Raw genomic sequence first — 14,806 nt, 5'->3', positions numbered from 1 at the left:
ATAGATAGATAGATGAATAGACAGACAGACAGACAGACAGGTAGATGGATGCTTGTTTTCTCACCATGTTGCCTTGGGGTCCTTTGGGTCCCTGAATCCCCTTTGGTCCAAAGTCTCCAGGAGGCCCCTGAACAAACAACCGGAAAAGCTTTCACAAACAACACACAAATACACAGCTGTGTCGAACCCAACATCAGGTTTAATGTGCGTGTGTGTGTGCGTGTGTGTGTTATGAAGAACTCTAGAGAAGAGAGTCAATGAAGCGGAACATTCAGACACCACAGACAGCATGAAAACATGTGGCTATTCCTCACTGTCAGACCACTGACCACCGGTGGGCTTCATTTTTCCACTCGAGTTCTTCTAGTTTGAGTCTGCATGAATTAGGAGAGCACAGTGACACCACAACCACACATGCTTGTCCTGTTTTATGAGCTCTTGACTGCGGGTTTTGTGAAAAACATCTCGCCTCTTGACAAAAACACACCTCTGTTAGTGTGAATTATGAGGCTCTTTGAGTGTGTGGAGGAAAACACACGTCCCAGAGGAAGATACACTTTCCGAAATGATCAATCTAGTCTTGTGTTTGTTTCTCTTGGGCTGACACACACACACACACACACACACACACTTCTGTTTTTCACTTTTAAAATCAGATACTGTCTGACAATAGGGGAGAGCACGGTGGCTCAGTGGTTAGCACTGTCACCTCACAGCAAGAAGGTCGCAGGTTCCAGTCCTAGCTGGGTCAGTAGGCATTTCTGTGCCGAGCTTGCATGTTCTCTCAGTGTTGCAGTGGGCTTCCTCCGGGTGCTCCGGTTTCCCCCACAGTCCAAACACTAGCACTATAGGTGAATTGGGTAGACTACATTGGCAGTCGTTTGTGTGTATAAATGAGTGTGTATGCATGTTTCCCAGTACTGGGTTGCAGCTGGAAGGGCATCTGCTGTGTAAAACACATGCTGGATGAGTTGGTGATTCATTCCGCTGTGGCGACCACTGATAAATCAGCAACTAAGCTAAAAGAAAATGAATGAATGAATGTCTGGCAAAGGCTGAAAAAAACTCACCTTTGGTCCAAACATTCCCAGCATTCCTGGAAAGCCGGGTTCCCCGATGTCACCCTAAATCAAAGATTACTATTAATGCTTTGCTCACAAAAAGTCTGGGTCTTTAGTAAGCAGGATACAGTGTGTATGTGAGTCAATGGTGAATAATAGCAGTGTTAATAGCGTTTTCGAGGACAACACATACACTTAATACACTTCATCGAACATGTACACACAGACATCACCTATATATATATAACTGCAGGTTAACTTATATACAATAACTTTAAATGTAAAAAGCTATTAGTTACTAGTTAATTATTTAAGTTAGTACTAACTAATAAAGTCATGCTAACTAACTGAATTTGATTGTAATGCAGTAGTGTGCACATTTGTAAAGCTGCTTTCAGGGCCGGAGCAAGCTGAACTGCCGCTCTAGGCAAAGGACCATCATGCCGCCCTCAACCCGAAAGTGAAAACCGAAGTGACCGGTTATCAAATTGATTTCGCGGACATAACTGAGGGCGCGGGTGTTGAGGGAGGTGTCGCGGACGCCACCTTCTTCATTTAGCCGCCCTAGGCGTGGACATAACTGAGGCGGCGGGGTGTGAGAGAGGTATCGTGGACATAACTGAGACGACGGGAGGGTGAGGGAGGTATCGCGGACATAACTGTCACGGACGCCGCCCTTTCTATTCTGCCGCCCTAGGCGGTCACATACGTTGCCTCAATGGACGCGCTGGCCCTGGCTGCTTTGAAACAATAGTTATTGTAAAAAGCGCTTTACAAATAAACTTGAATTAAATTGAATTAATAGTGTGTGTTTGTTTACAGGTTTTAGGGGATTATGAGGACAGAAATTTGCATAATCACATGGGTATGACCTAGGTCAGCGGTTACAACAGGGGGGTCCTGACCTACAAGGGGGCCTCAGCGAGCTCTGTGGGGGGTTGCTTCATATTTTAAAAGATTTTTAGCAGTGGGCAATTAGGAGAACGATCATGTTGCCTTAGTTCATTTTATTCCCTAGCTTACCAAAAAAAAATAAATAAGTAAGAATAAAAATTAAAGCACAGAGGAAAACAATCGAAGACACATATAAATGAAATAAACGCTTGATGGTTTTTGGTGGAGTTTAACAGTATTAACGTACAGAAATTCAATAATAACATGGTATATCTTTATCGATAACCCAATGAAACTTTGTTGGATTAAAGAAAATCTATATTCTTGTGTCCAAATAGTTTAAATTGACTTGAAATTGGACTTTTACAAATTTGCACATATTTATATTGATGCTAAAACCATATATATCCTACTTGTAAACCACCAAAATCAACATGTGTGTATATACGCGTGTGTGGTACTCACAGGTTGGCCTTTAGATCCCCGGTCTCCCTGAGGTCCAGGAAGACCCATTCCTCCCTTAAATCCTCTCTTTCCTGAAGGGCCGGGGTGACCAGGGAGACCTCGCTCACCCTAAATACATCAGCACATCAACATGAAGCAGTATTTGCATGATGTATAAGATCATACTATATAGACATATTTAACTATATTTTGTTATATTTCGAGTTTTTGTCATTTTAAATATAAACATTTTATAAATAGGAAAAAAAAACATTTAAAATCTATGTATTTTTAAATTATATTCTATTTATTTACAAAAAGTTTTGTATATAATAATATAATATAATAACTTCGACTTCTAATAACAATGCCTTATAATATGGATATAAAAACCCAAACTATATATATATATATATATATATATATATATATATATATATATATATATATATATATATATATATATATATTTCTGTTTAACGGAGGGAAGATTTTTTTTCAGCACCATTTATAATCATAATAGTTTTAATAACTCATTTCTAATAACTGATTTATTTTATCTTTGCCATGATGACCGTAAATAATATTTCAATATTGAGATATTTTTCAAGACACTTCTATACAGCTTAAAGTGACATTTAAAGGCTTAACTAGGTTAATTAGGTTAACAAGGCAGGTTAGGGTAATTAGATAAGTTATTGTATAACAATGGTTTGTTAGGTAGTCTATCAAGAAAAAATATAGCTTAAAGGGGATAATAATTTTGACCTTAAAATGGTTTGTAAAAACTTAAAAACTGCTTTTATTCTAGCTGAAAAAAAAAACAAATAAGACTTTCTCCAGAAGAAAAAAATATTATCAGACATGCTGTGAAAATGTCTTTGCTCTGTTAAACATAATTTAGGAAATATTTAAAAAAGAAAAAAAAATTCAGAGGAGGGCTAATAATTCTAACTTTAACTGTATATATAAATGTTTATTTGTTTTTTATTTTTTCCAAGCAATTCCCAAGTGATGTTTAACAAAGAAAAGATTTTTTTAAACATATCGTTAAACTTAATAGTTTTAATAACTAGCTCCTAATAACTAAATTCCTTTGTGTTTTCCATGATGACAGTAAATAATATTTTATTAGTTATTGTGCAAGATTCTAGTATTTACATTAAAGTATTATTTAAAGTCTTAACTAGATTAATTAGGTTAACTAGGAAAGTTATTGGACAACAGTGGTTTGTTCTGTAGACAGTTAAAAACAATACATTTCTAAAGATGGCTAACAATATTGACTTAAAATAAAAAAAAAAGTAAAAACCGGATTTTATTTCAGCTAAACTAAAAGCAATAAGACTTCCTCTAGAAGATACATCATACAAGGAAATACTGTGAAAATGTTCATGCTTGGTTAAACAGCACTTGGCAAATATTTGAATATTTGGGAAAGAAAAATTCACAGGAGGACATTGCGCATTCATTCATATTTAAATTATTATAGCAAAAAACATTTGATCTGACATTATTTTGTGCTTTTTTGTATAATAGTAAAAACCATATAAAAGTACATATAAATGTTATAATAATTATAATATCCTATTTTTTAACCTTGCCATTTTAAAATAAATACTTTTAGGAAACATGAATTTAAAAGGTTATAAATTTGGTGAAATGTAATTCTGACCTTTGGACCGAATGACCCCTGTGGGCCTGGTAAACCGATGACGCCAACTTTTCCAGGTGCACCAGGTTTACCAGGCAAACCGAACTCTCCATCATCTCCCTGATCGCCCTGAAGGAGAGAGAGAATCTGTAAGAAATACTGTTCAGACCATAGATCAGGAATCACAGGTTTGCTGATGAACTCTTACAGGTGTTCCTCTGCTTCCATCCTTTCCAGCAAGTCCATCTGTACCAGGAAAACCCTCTCGTCCTTCTCGTCCCACAGTACCTCGAGGACCTGGCAACCCAACAACACCCTGAGGAGAAGACAGACAGAAAGGGATGTTTAAGCAAAAGGGAAAGATACAAATGTGGGAATGCCATTAAATTGTACTAGGGTGATATATGTAGAGCAAAAAATGTAATTTCACCACAAAATAAATGAAAATACATTATAAAAAATTATTTAATTCATTCATTCATTTTCTTTCTGCTTAGTCTCTACTTCAGAGGTCGCCACAGCGGAATCACCCACCAACTAAAAATATTAACAACATTATTTAAAAATTTATTTTACTTTGAATAACTAATAAATAACATAAAAAGCTATATGCAGATAAGCATGCATACTTGCATATTTTTAAATAATAATATTATTTAACAATATTTAACATATTATATAACAAACTATTATTATATAACAAAAAAGAGCCATTTGGTATTATCTATTTATTTATCTGGCAGATGCTTTTATACAAAATACCTTACTGAAAAATATAAATTAGGAATAAATTATATAACTATAGGAAATATCAGCACTGGTGGGGGCACTAAGGTACAACGCACGCCTCCCACCAGTGTGGATAAATAGCCATATCGCACTGCTACTCGTGTGATATTGCTCATATATATATATATATATATATATATATATATATATATATATATATATATATATATATAAATTAAAAATGAAATAATTTACAATTACACACACACACACACAAATGCAATAAACGCAATATCACACTCGTAGCAGTGGGATATGACTGTATATCGGCACTGGTGGGAGGCGTGCGTTGCTTAGTGTGTGCTTAGTGCCCCCAACAGTGCCGATATACAGCCATATCGCACTGCTATGTTTTTTATGTTATTATTTGGTGCCAGTTTTTTTAGGAAGTGAAGATTTTGTTCACTTTGATCCATCACAAGGGCGTAGGTTTGCGCTTTACATTGGTGGGGACTGGGGATGGGTGAATACAAACCCCCCACACCCCCGGCAAGAATGAATATTGTCATATATATATATATATATATATATATATATATATATATATATATATATATATATATATATATATATATATATATGCCCCCACCAGAGCCGATATACAGCCATATCGCACTGCTACGAGTGTGATATTGCGTTTATACAACAGTTTGAGGGCATAATTATGTATATAAAAACAAAACCCTTTTGTATAAGGAACTACTTTCTTCCACCTTGGATTCAAATCATAAGCTGACAGTTAAACAGCTGAGCAAGCATCTTTTAAACTTTAGATCTGTAGTGTCTGCTTTTTACTCGTTGTATGTGGGCGGAGTAATACACAAAGAGTAAAGAAGCTGTATGGGTGCTGATATTACTGAAATAGATCACGGCTATCAGCCAATCAGATTCAAGAACCAGACAGAACTGTTGTAAATATATATATAAATAATGCATAATTATTTCATGTTTTTATCAATTATGTTGTGTTTTATTTAATTTATAAACATTTTAATTATATAATTCGCAAAAATATGCAAATGCAGAAAATATAAATAAGCAATTATTGTACATTATAATGTTAATGCATAATATAATGATATAATGTGTACATTTCTTTTTGCTGTAAAGTAATGACACTGAGAGTGCTTAAATTCCACAATTGTCATTTACGTTTATATTAATTATGCACATATTTCTTAATTTGGCAGATGGTTTTGCTCTAGTTTATGTCTTTGAAATTTGAATATAGATTCATATTTCTTCTCCCTATACAAATTATTTTAGAATATTTATTTTTAATCACATTTCTGAGTGTTTTGTCCTCTTACCGGTGATCCTCTGCTGCCACGCTCTCCCTGCTGACCCTGTTTGCCCTTCTGACCCTTTGAGAAAGAGAGAAAACGACAGACAATAACAGAAAGCATGTGAGAAAAAGACGTAACGCCAAGAACTAATCGTATACAGCGTGAACGTACACACACATCTAACTCATCTTACTGAAGTATGTGACATGGCTCTGATTTCTACCACATGTTGTTTATGACTGCCAATCCAAAACATAAATAATGAAATCTGAAATCCTACAAAACCTACGCACACTTGATAACACCCATATGAGCATAGCGTGGCGTTACCTGTTCTCCTTTGGATCCCTTAGGGCCTTGTGTTCCACGTGGACCAGGATCGCCCTAAAAATACATTTAATAACAACATTTTTTTGTGCACTGGAGTGCAGCTATGTAGGAAATCATGTTCTGATATGATATTATACACACAGGCAGTCCAGGAGCTCCAGGTTTTCCACGTAAACCATCAACACCTTGCTGACCCTGCAAATGCACACAAAACAATGTAAAAACTATAATGTTTAGGAATCTGTAAAGCCTGTTAGAATACGGTTTAAATAGGCTGTAATGTAATATTATTTTTGAAAATTATATAAATAAAACATATTGTTATTGTTATTATTATTATTATTATTATTATTATTATTATTATTATTATTATTGTTGTTATTATTATTATTATTATTGTATAGCACAGCAAATATAAAACCTTTAATATGTTTATAATGATTTATATGTAAAGTATACAAAAGTAAACAAAGTGCTGAAGTTTACTAGGAACAAAGCTAGAATAAACTACATAAACATTAGCGATTATATATACACAGTTGAGTTCAGAATTATTAGCCCCCCTGAATTATAAGTTGCCCTGTTTATTTTTGTCCCCGATATCTGTTTGAATGAAAGCAGATTTCTTCAACACATTTCTAAACATAATAGTTTTAATAACTCATTTCTAATAATGTATTTATTTTATCTTTGCCATGATAAATGTAAATAATATTTTACTAGATATTTTTCAAGACACTTCTATACAGCTAGGGTAATTAGGGTACAATTAGGCAAGTTATTGTATAATGATGGTTTGTTCTGTAGACTATTGAATTATAAAATATATATTATATATTTATATATTATAAAAAATATAGATTAAAGGGGCTAATAATTTTGACCTTAAAAAAAAATTATGATTATATATATATATATATATATATATATATATATATATATATATATATATATATATATATATATATAAATATATATATATATATATATATATATATATATATATATATAAAATCATAAAAAACATTTTAAAATATAAAAAAATAAATAAACAAGTAATCAATAAAATAGATAATAATGTCTACATTTAACCACAGTCAGGATATCTGAGGGCACTTAATTAACATTTATCTATGTATTTATCTGACTTTTGGAATGCAGTTGACATAAGCTTTAATATAATTACAAGTTAAAATTTATTAAGAAAAATTAAATCAATAAAAGGATATGTTTTTATATTTATAAGATATGATGTCATTCACTAATATGACATAAGCACAATTGGTTTGTGCTTATGGTATAAAACTATGGTTTTATACAACTGATTTAAAAGAAGTTAACTTTAATTTATTGATATTTAGAAGCCTTATTATTATTATTATTATTATTATTATTATTATTACTACTATTATTATTATTATTTTACCAATGAAAATAGTTTTAAACAAAGCCTCATGCACTAATCCATTCCGTTCCTGACTTCATTGTTTTTTGAACAAATCATTACAGTCAATGACTCAGTCATTCACTCATATATGAAGTCACATGCTTTGCTTCTAAACGAATTAGCCACTTACAATGAACAGTTTGAATAAATGATTCAGTGAATCACTCAATAAAACAGGGATTTGCTGCCATCTACTGGTACCAGCACAAAAACGCAAAGCAAAATATAAATAAAGATCTTTTTTTGTCATCACACAACCTTCATTTTACTGAATAAAAAGCTCAATTATATTTTTAATTTACTGTTCATGTTAGTTCACAATGCAATTATTAACGTTAATCAAAAATGCTTTACAAGTGATAAGATTTTTAAAAATCTATTTACTGTAGATATCAAAATCATGTAAGATCAATAAATGCTGCAGAAATAGTATTTTTCATAGTGCATGTTAATGAACGCAGTTACCTACTGAAACCTTATTATGTTTGACTAAATCTTTGATTTAAATAAACTCCTACCAATAAACATGACCCATTTTTACCATTTCCTTAGCTATCATCACAAATAATAGGGCACAACTTTTTCTCTGCAAATATCTATGGTTTAAGTGAACACATCTCTACTCGAACCACATTTCTGCTGGAGGATATTTTTATCTAACATCAAAACTGTCCGAAAAGTCTTCATCAGGATGCAATCGATAACACATTTTTAAAAATCTTTACTCAGTTATCATGTTAAACACATTTTAACCCCAGTTGGCGATTGTCAATATAATATAGGAAACAGTCAGTTGCTGTGCACAAGTAAATGAGCTAATATTCTTCATATGCAGAAAGACAATAGTATGCACTGTGGGTAGCTGTGTTTATCTCACCACATATCCTGGATCTCCTGGCTCACCCCTGTCTCCCCGCTTTCCAACGGGACCCTGAAAATACACAAAACAACAAGCATAAAGTTGTGAAAATCGCTAATGAATTTAGAGGAAATCACAGACAGATATAAAAACGAAAACAAGAGACTCACTCTGAGACCCGGTGCACCGGTCGGACCCTCCACCTTCCCATCATCCCCCTGTTCACCCTAGAACATTAAACAATCCAAAAGATTTTATTTTATTTACCTGTATAATTAAATTACTCTTATTGTATTTCTTTATATGCTGTTTTATTATGCCTCTGCTTTTTATTTGATTATTAGCTTTTTTAACATAAACAAAGTATCATAAATGTATCTTAAATAAAGTTGTAGTTTATTAACAAACTAGAAACATATAATTAAATGTTGTCTGTCTAAAAAAACACATAAATAAATATAAACACATTGTAAAACTCCGTTTATAAAAAAGATTACTTTATTCACTTAATAAGCAAATGAAATATGTATAAACTATATAATGATGATAAATAAATTAATAAATAAATTAATAAATAACAATATCAATAAAAATACACAATTAAGTTACATATGCACAATTACATAAATATATAAATAATGGATAATTATTTCATGTTTTTAATAAACTGTTATGTTTTTGATTAATTTATGAACATTTTCATTATACAATTCACTAAAATATGAAAATGCATAAAATATAAATAAATGAATAAGTAATTATTGCATATTATAATGTTATTGTAATATAAAAAATAAAAATAAATAAATAACTATACACACATTGAACACGTCCTATTTTGATGTCTGTATAAAATTATATTTACATAAAGGTTATTTTAGGCACTTAATAAGCAAATAAAATGAATAAATTCTATAATGATAATAAATCAATAGATAAATATAAATATTAAAGATAAACAATTAAATTAAATATGAACAATTACATATATAAAAATAACGTACAATAATTTCATGCTTTTTATTAATTATGTTGTTTAATTAATTTATGAACATTTTTATTATATAACTTACTAAAATATGCAAATGCATAAAATGTAAATAAATAAGTAATTGTTGTATATTATAATGTTATACACATTAAGTATATAAAATGAATAAACTATATAATGATAATAAATAAATTGACAAATATAAATATCAATTAAAAACAAAAAATAAAAATTAAATATGAATATTTACATATAATTGTAAACAAATAATAATTACATTTATTAATTGTTTTAATTAATTTATAAACATTTTAATTATATAATTCGCTAAAATATGCAAATGCATTACTAAAATATGAAAATGCATTACTAAAATATGCAAATGCATAAAATATAAGTAATAATAAGAATAAGTAATTATTGTACATTATAATACAATTGTATAATAAAAATTTTAAATAAATAAATAAAAATAAATAAATAAATAACTATAAACACGTTGTCTCATTTTGGTGTCTGTATAAAATTACATTAACAAAAAGGTTATTTTACACTTATTAAGCATATAAAATGCAATAAAGATGTCAGCATAACAGACATGTTTATGTAAAAATTAAATCTATAACTTATTTTTACATGCTTAAAATATATAAAAGCGATCTAACTAAATTTTATTACATTCTCAATGTCTAAAAATTTCTTTCAAATAAATTAAACCTACTGACTGACATAAAATGAAAAGCATTTCTTGAACAGGACACACTTTAAATTGCACAACAGTTGAAATATTTTAATATATAATAGTATTAATATTATATTATACAATAATTATATTATATAACAATACGGTTAAATATTAGCTCTTTTTACTCGTTTGAATTAGGCACTATATCAATAAAAAAGCTATAAAGTTAATTAATGACACTTTTCAGTTTAAACTTTCAAGTACTACATTTATAAACAAATAGAGTCATAAATATGCTTTACCTTTGCACCCTTTGGTCCCGGGGGTCCAATTGGACCTTGAGGTCCTTTGTGACCCTGTAAATAAAAAAAAAAGTTCTAATGTACCTTTCTAATGTACGATAAACATGTTTAATGATGTGGAAATCAATGATAGTTGATGTGCTAATATTATAACATAATTACATTTGCCTTTTGCTCTCACCTCATATCCTGATATACCTGGATCGCCCTGCAAGCCCATACGCCCAGGAGCACCCTAAAACACACAAGTCAACTTCATTACCGTTTTTAGCTCATCACATGAAAAAATCAGCCACACAAAAATGGCAAGACAGTTTTTTTTTGTTAACATTAAAGCAAAGTCATCAACATATTGATCATTTAAACTGAAATATAGGATTAAATGGACTTTTCAATGGTGTGTTACTCCCTATTGTGATATACAGTTAAAGTCTAAACATAACAGTTTTAATAACTCATCTCTAATAGCTGATTTATTTGATATTTGGCATGATGAGAGCACATAATATTTGACTAAATATTTTCAAGATACTAGTATTCAGCTTAAAGTAGCATATAGAGGCTTAATTAGAAGAGTTAGGTTAATTAGGCAAGTCGTTGTACAACAATGGTTTGTTCTGTAGACAATCGGAAACAAATATTGGTTAAGGGGGCTAATATTCACCTTAAAATGGTTATAAAAAAATTAAAAACTGCTTTTCTTCTAGCTGAAATAAGACAAATAGGACTTTCTCCAGAAGAAAAAAAAATGATCAGACATACTGTGAAAATTTCCTTGCTTTGTTAAACATCGCTTGGGAAATATTTAAAAAAGAAAAGTGAAGTCACAGGAGGGTTAATAATTCTGACTTCAACTGTATATCAGTGTGAAAATATGTGTGATAAAGATGGTGTTTCCTATTGGTGGATCTCATTTGATTGACAGACCTTACACCCAATCAGAAAAGAGATGTCATTGAAGGGGGAGTGGAAGTGAAAGTACATTTATTGCATTGATAATTCCTGCTGTATTATATAAAAAATAAAAAAGGATTATAATCATGTCACAATGACTTGAATGAGAACGTATGTGTGTGTTTACCGCATGTCCGATAGTTCCTCGAGAGCCCTTTGGTCCAGTGGTTCCGATTGGCCCGATCTTTCCCACACTTCCCGTCTCGCCCAGATGACCGATGTTACCTTTGGCACCCTGCAGGGGAGCATGCAAGTGTCGTCGATATTAAAGATGATTTTAAACCAAACTAAATGATGAGAAGCTCAAATGTCTTACCTTAAGCCCTGGTTTCCCTCTCTCGCCACTTTTACCAGATTTTCCTTCAGGACCCTGAAATACAGTATGCAAATGATTGTTTTTTAAATACCTACCACAATTTTACAATCAAATATCGGACATAACGACTGGCATAAAATATATATATATATATTTTTTAATTAAAAATAAATAAATAAATAAATCAACCAAAATTCTACATTCATTTTGCAAACTAGGAAAGACAGACCAGTGTTCTTATTGTTAATTAAAATGATAATAAAAATGATAATAAGTTGACATTTTCATAAAGTGGAATAAAATAATACAAATAAATAAAAATAAATAAAATAAACAGATAAATAAAAATAATAAAGTAAATAAATAAATAAATAAATAAATAAATAAATAAATAAATAAATAAAATCCTACTAAAGAATGCACATCTGGGAACTAACATCATAAAATGTTTTTTTATTAAAATTCAAATAGATTAAAGCTAAATAAAAATTTACAAAAATGACATCAAAATACTAAAATATAAACAAAAAAAATAGAAATATAAGGAAAGAATCAGAAAATACTATAACAGCATTCAATAACATCATAAAATGCTTTTTGAGACTTATAATATTCCATAAAACATTATTTGTATTTGTACAATTATAACATTTCTATTTTTAATGTGTGGGTTTTATTGTAAAGCAGTTTACCTTCCAGAATTTTGCAAAATATGTGTATCATTTCAAAATGTTCATATCCACTAAAGACTGACATATCTTTTGTTTTTGGTGGGTTTGAGAGTAGAATATCACTCTATTGTTGGCTTATTTTACCAATCCTAAACTCTACATGCATCATGCACATTGTGTGTATAAACAGTTGTGTTCAAAATCCTTATAATAATTTTTATTATATTATATTTTATTATTATATTTTTATTATATTTATTATATATTTATTACATTTTTATTGTACTGTATATTCATATTCCCAATCTTTTCTGCATGCATTAAAAATTATATTATTATATATATTTTGAGCTTTACTAAATTTTTTATTCCAACACACTCCTATTATTTTGAACACAAATTTATAAAGTAAAATAAAAAGCAATATGTTGCATCACTCACTCTGACTCCAGTAAGTCCAGGGTCGCCCGGTGGCCCGTCTTTCCCCTTAATTCCAGGGTCACCTCTGACCCCCTGCTCACCTTCTGTGCCCATGTCACCCTTTTCACCCTGTTCAAAAGTCAACTTTATTAATACAGAGCTTAATGCAATACATATTGTTTAAATAAAAGCATAAAAATAAGCAAATTTAAGATAATATTCTAAGATAATAATCTATTAACTAAAGCCTGATTTATACTTCTGCATCAAGTAATCGGTGTGACCCACGGCGCATGCAACGGCTGTAGCCGTGCATTTATACTTCTGCGCGCTATTTGTTTTGCTCTGCAGTAACACTTCAGAAATGCTAGTTGGCAGTAGGTGTTTCTCTGTGTCGGGTTTGTTCATGGGTTTTTTCCTGAGCGATACCTTATAGTACAAGTGGCCCAAACTCGCTCATTTTGAGGTGGGAATCAGTGCACGGGCAACAACTTTAATTACAAGGTGAACACAAAACAACAGTCTCCATCCGGAGCTTCTTCACAGGACTGCATACTTGTAAACATGCAGCCGACCAATCACAGAACTTATGCTTCAGCCTTCAATGTTGATTCAAGTTATATCAATACTATAATATAAGTTAATCAGTTGTGAAATGTTTCATAATTACCCATTAACATAATACAATACAATAATTATTCAGCTCCAGTCAATGTAAAGTTGATTCAAAATTGCATCAATTATAAAACAAGCTTGATTCAGCTATAAAGCTGCTCTGCAGAAGACCATGACATTTTCTTTTAGCTCAGTTCAGTTCTGTTTTTCTCATCTGACAGTGCTAGTCCAGTCAAAAATATAATGCAGTATAACTGAATATTAAATATAGAAGCATAAAGCACAGTTCAGTTGAAATGTAATATGCAAAACTCCAATGTATTTCCGGATTTAAACCAAACCCGCAATGCATTTCTGCACTAAAACTTGCATTCATTTGCAAAAACAGACCATTGCAATACGTACAAAATCTGTTTGCGAAACAAAAATTGAATTATATAACATACATTTGCCATTTCCCCTCATAGTTTCAATGTGTGAATGACATACTAATTTATTTTAGGCAATACTTTTTAAATTTAATTTAGCAACTTATAAAGTGTTACAATTTGTATGTAATTTACATATTAAAGACAACCTATTATGCAAAAATCACTTTTATAAAAGGTTTAAACACAATTGTGTGACAACAGTCTGTGGATATAATCAACTTCCAATAGTAAAAATGTGTTTGATTGACATTCTCCTTTTGTACGTGTCATCAGAGGGGGAAAGCCCCGCCCATTAGAGACCATCTCTCCCTTGTTAGAATAGGACATTGGTATTGTTCTTGAATCTGCCACTATGCTGACACACAGGCATTTGTAGCTCTGCCCTCTTCTGAAAACAGCACAATCTCATTTGAATTTAAAGCGACAGTCACCGAAATGACACAGTTAGGATCAAAGCCTAAATGGGGCAGATTTAAAGAGTTATAAAAGATTATTTCTTCGGTATTTTAAGCTGAAACTTCACATACACACTCTAGGGACATCAGAGACTTATTTTACAACTTGTAAAAATGGGCGTAATAGGTACCTTTTAAAGCCAGGGTTGAAAATGGCAAATTTTTATTTTAGAATTTAATTTTCACCAAACTTTGCACATAT

At 31.0% G+C, this 14,806-nt stretch overlaps 1 protein-coding gene across 3 annotated transcripts in view; it reads right to left on the bottom strand.

Annotated features, from left to right (window-relative positions):
* Positions 1–14,806, bottom strand: part of col27a1a (collagen, type XXVII, alpha 1a) — a 229,348-nt gene that overhangs the window by 19,392 nt on the left and 195,150 nt on the right. For all 3 annotated transcript variants that reach the window (XM_087299058.1, NM_001163294.1, XM_087299059.1), the window contains 15 exons: positions 13,125–13,232; positions 12,013–12,066; positions 11,824–11,931; positions 10,924–10,977; positions 10,743–10,796; positions 8,935–8,991; positions 8,783–8,836; positions 6,600–6,653; positions 6,459–6,512; positions 6,153–6,206; positions 4,262–4,369; positions 4,075–4,182; positions 2,421–2,528; positions 1,071–1,124; positions 65–127 (listed from right to left, as the gene is read on the bottom strand). In XM_087299058.1, coding sequence (XP_087155184.1) covers positions 65–127; positions 1,071–1,124; positions 2,421–2,528; positions 4,075–4,182; positions 4,262–4,369; positions 6,153–6,206; positions 6,459–6,512; positions 6,600–6,653; positions 8,783–8,836; positions 8,935–8,991; positions 10,743–10,796; positions 10,924–10,977; positions 11,824–11,931; positions 12,013–12,066; positions 13,125–13,232 — 1,092 coding nt within the window. The remainder of the gene's footprint in view (positions 1–64; positions 128–1,070; positions 1,125–2,420; positions 2,529–4,074; positions 4,183–4,261; positions 4,370–6,152; positions 6,207–6,458; positions 6,513–6,599; positions 6,654–8,782; positions 8,837–8,934; positions 8,992–10,742; positions 10,797–10,923; positions 10,978–11,823; positions 11,932–12,012; positions 12,067–13,124; positions 13,233–14,806) is intronic.

The sequence above is a fragment of the Danio rerio genome, chromosome 21 (assembly GCF_052040795.2).
Source record: "Danio rerio strain M-AB ecotype USA chromosome 21, GRCz13ab, whole genome shotgun sequence".
Taxonomy (NCBI): domain Eukaryota; kingdom Metazoa; phylum Chordata; class Actinopteri; order Cypriniformes; family Danionidae; genus Danio; species Danio rerio.
This window is presented reverse-complemented; position numbering and strand designations above follow the sequence as displayed.